The sequence below is a fragment of the Cucurbita pepo genome, chromosome 13 (assembly GCF_057944985.1).
Source record: "Cucurbita pepo subsp. pepo isolate OVF chromosome 13, ASM5794498v1, whole genome shotgun sequence".
Taxonomy (NCBI): domain Eukaryota; kingdom Viridiplantae; phylum Streptophyta; class Magnoliopsida; order Cucurbitales; family Cucurbitaceae; genus Cucurbita; species Cucurbita pepo.
Window position 1 is genome coordinate 10,882,784 of NC_141810.1, and position 3,435 is coordinate 10,886,218.

At 40.5% G+C, this 3,435-nt stretch overlaps 1 protein-coding gene across 1 annotated transcript; it reads left to right on the forward strand.

The window, feature by feature from the left end:
• The first annotated feature begins 244 nt into the window (after positions 1 to 244).
• On the forward strand, positions 245 to 877 carry LOC147789738 (uncharacterized). The gene has a single exon (XM_087129569.1). The coding sequence runs from the start codon at positions 245 to 247 to the stop codon at positions 875 to 877; it is 633 nt and encodes a 210-aa protein (XP_086985695.1).
• The last annotated feature ends 2,558 nt before the right edge of the window (positions 878 to 3,435 follow it).

Genomic DNA, 3,435 nt, shown 5'->3' on the forward strand with positions numbered 1-3,435 from the left:
GTTTCGAGAAGTTGACGCGTCGGGCTTTGAGAAGATTGACAGTGCAACTACTTCAAAAGAAGCGTGAGACACTTTAGGAAAAGTGTTCAAAGGAACCGACCAAGTCAAGCAAGTGCATCTCCAAACTATTCGTGGCGAGTTGGAGAGCCTAAGGATGAAGGAGTTAGAAAGTGTATCTGACTACATCACTCATGTACAGACCGTGGTAAACTAACTCAACCGAAACAGAGAAATGTTAGCCCAGATGCAGGTTGTGGAGAAGATTTTGAGGTCATTACCCAACAACTTTGAGAATGTTGTATGTGCAATAGAAGAGTCAAAGGACATAGCGACGTTCACGGTTGATGAAATCGCCGGTTCTCTCGAGGCACACGAGCAATGTAAGAAGAAGGAGGAGGAAACACTCGATCAAGCACTTCAAACCAAGGCGTCAATTAAAGATGAAAAGGCACTCTACTCTCAAAATTTTCAAGGTAGAGGTCGTGGTCGTGGAAGTAGTGAAAATGGTCGCGGTGGTCAAGGTAGCAATCATGAAGGATACTATAAGGAGAAGGGACACTCGAGCCAAGCAAATTGGCGTGGAAGAGGACGCAGTCGAGGAAGAGGCGATCGATCAATTTATTCCAACATTCAGTGCAACAAATGTCACAAATGTTACAATTGTGGTAGAGTGGGAGATTTTGCAAAAGATTGTCGAGCCGATAAAAAGGTGGAAGGAACAACCAACCTAGCCTTGAAAGACGTAACAAATGAAGGTCCTCTCTTGATGGCTCAGAATGAAGACAACATCAACAACGACACTCTGTGGTACCTCGAATCTCAAGGACAAGCAACCATCTGTGTTGTCACAAGTATCTATTCAAAGAGATCCAAATGATTGAAAATGGTCATGTGTCATTTGGAGATGCGTCAAAGGTGGAGGTCAAAGTCCGAGGTATGATACATTTCTTGCAAAATGATGGTTTAATTGGGTCAATCCAAGATGTTTATTATGTACCAGACCTGAAGACCAACATATTGAGTATGGGGTAACTCATAGAGAAAGGTTACTCGATATTCTTAAAAGACCGCATGCATCACCTGAAGGACAAACAAGGGCATTTGGTTGCTCGAGTCGAGATAGAAAATAATCGAACGTACAAACTGAATTTAAGAAGCATACGAGAAAATTGTTTGCGAGTCAACATAGAAGACAAGGCATCACTGTGGCATCTCCACTTTGGTCACCTACATCATGGCCGCCTAAAAGAGTTAGCAAAGAAGAATATGGTGCATGGGCTACCCAACATGGACTACGAAGGAAAATTTTGTGAAGAATGCATGCTCAGCAAGCATGCGAGAACCTCAATTCAAAAAAAGACTGAATTTTTAGCTAAACAACCTTTTGACTTGATTCATACAGATATATGTGTGTTGGAAATAAACTTAAATGAGAGAGAGAGAAAAAAAAAGCGGTTATTAATTTTGGTTTTTAAATTCAGTAAAAAAGTCATACAATTTTAGGAAAGGAGTAGTTTATGGGTGAGAAAAACGTGGGATAGTTATGACCATTTTTAGCCTTAGGAAAACTTATAAATAGGCTTTACTTCTAATTGTAATATAGAGCAAAAAAAAAAAAAAAGAGCAGAGCAAAAAGTGTAATAGAAAAAGGCTTTTGAGAATTCTTTGTCTCCTTGTATCTCCCCTCTCGACACTCTTTCACAGTTTCGTGAGAGTTATCTAAACGAATTAGTGTCAGAGCGAGCGTCCATTTTCTACAAGTCGGTATCAGAGCGGCTTTTAATTTCTACAAATTGGTATCAGAGCGACTTTATTTTCTACAATGTGGACCAATTACCCCCGAGTCTTTGAGCGGTAAAAGGTATTTCATTTCCTTTATCGATGATTACTCACAAAAAACTTGGGTTTACTTTCTGAAAGAAAAATCCGAGGCATTCAAGGTGTTCAAAAAGTTTAAAGTGATGGTGGAAAACGCAACTGGTAAACACATCAAAGCTGTACGATCCGATAGAGGTGGCGAGTATACTTCGACGTCTTTCATGGAATATTGCGAGGAGCAAGGTATAAGGCGATTTCTAACCGCACTGTACACCCCTCAACAAAATGGTGTAGCCGAGAGAAAAAAAAATCAGACCATTCTCGACATGGTTCAGTCAATGCTCAAGAGCAAAATGACGCCAAAGGAACTTTGGGCAGAAGTCGTGCAATGCCCCATCTATGTGCAAAATTGATGTCCACATGTGAAGTTAGATGATCAAACACCACATGAGGCCTGGAGCGGACAAAAGCCTACAGTTTCTCATCTCAAAGTGTTCGGTAGTGTGGCTTATGCTCACGTACCGGATCAACAAAGAACGAAACTCAAAGACAAAAGTAAAAGGTATATTTTTGTTGGGTACGATGAGAAGACAAAAGAATACAAGCTACTTGACCCGATAAGCAAGACGATGATGGTGAGTCGTGATGTGAGTAAATGAAGTAAGTGAATGGGACTAGAACAATTCGATGGAAATTAATATCGAAGTTGGAGAATCATCAGTTGTTGCACCAACAAGTATACCAACAAACTCAGAAATTTTCGATGATGAAGATGAACCACGAGAACCCAAAATGCGAAGTTTGCAAGACTTATATGATTCAACAAATGAGGTACACATTGTATGTCTTCTGGCAGATGCTGAAATTTCAAGTTTGAAGAGGCGGTGCGAGACAAGAAGTGGCAAACTGCCATGGATTAGGAGATTCAAGCGATTCATCGCAACAATAGATGGGAGTTAACAGAATTACTAGAAGGAAGTCAGCCCATTGGTGTGAAGTGGGTGTTCAAGAAAAAGATGAATGCTCAAGGCAAGATAGAGAGGTACAAGGTTTGACTTATTGCGAAGTGATACAAGCAAAAGATGGGAATTGACTATGACGAAGTGTTTGCTCCTGTTGCAAGAATGGAGACATTCTGATTGCTCATAGCGGCTCAATTCAAATGGGCGATTTTTCAAATGGATGTCAAGTCAGCATTCTTGAATGGTGTGCCTGAAGAAGAAGTCTACCTCAAACAACCACCCGGGTACATGAAAATTGGAGAAGAGAAGAAGGTACTAAAATTGAAGAAGGCGCTTTACGGGTTGAAGCAAGCACCGCGAACATGGAATACTCGTATCGATACATACTTCAAGGAGAACGGGTACAAGCAATGTTCCCACGAGCATGCACTTTACACAAAGAAGAGTGGAGGTAATGTGATACTTGTTGCTCTTTATGTCGATGACCTCATTTTTTCAGACAACAATGATGAGATGATAAAAGAGTTTAAAAGCACAATGACACAAGAATTTGAGATGACAGATTTAGGCTTGTTGAAGTTTTTCCTTCGTTTGGAGGTTAAACAAGGAGAGACGGGTATTTTTATATCACAAGAGACATATGCAAAGAAGATCT

Bases quoted from the DNA above. Each gene is read 5' to 3' on its own strand.
- LOC147789738 (XM_087129569.1), top strand. From the start codon at position 245: ATGCAGGTTGTGGAGAAGATTTTGAGGTCATTACCCAACAACTTTGAG.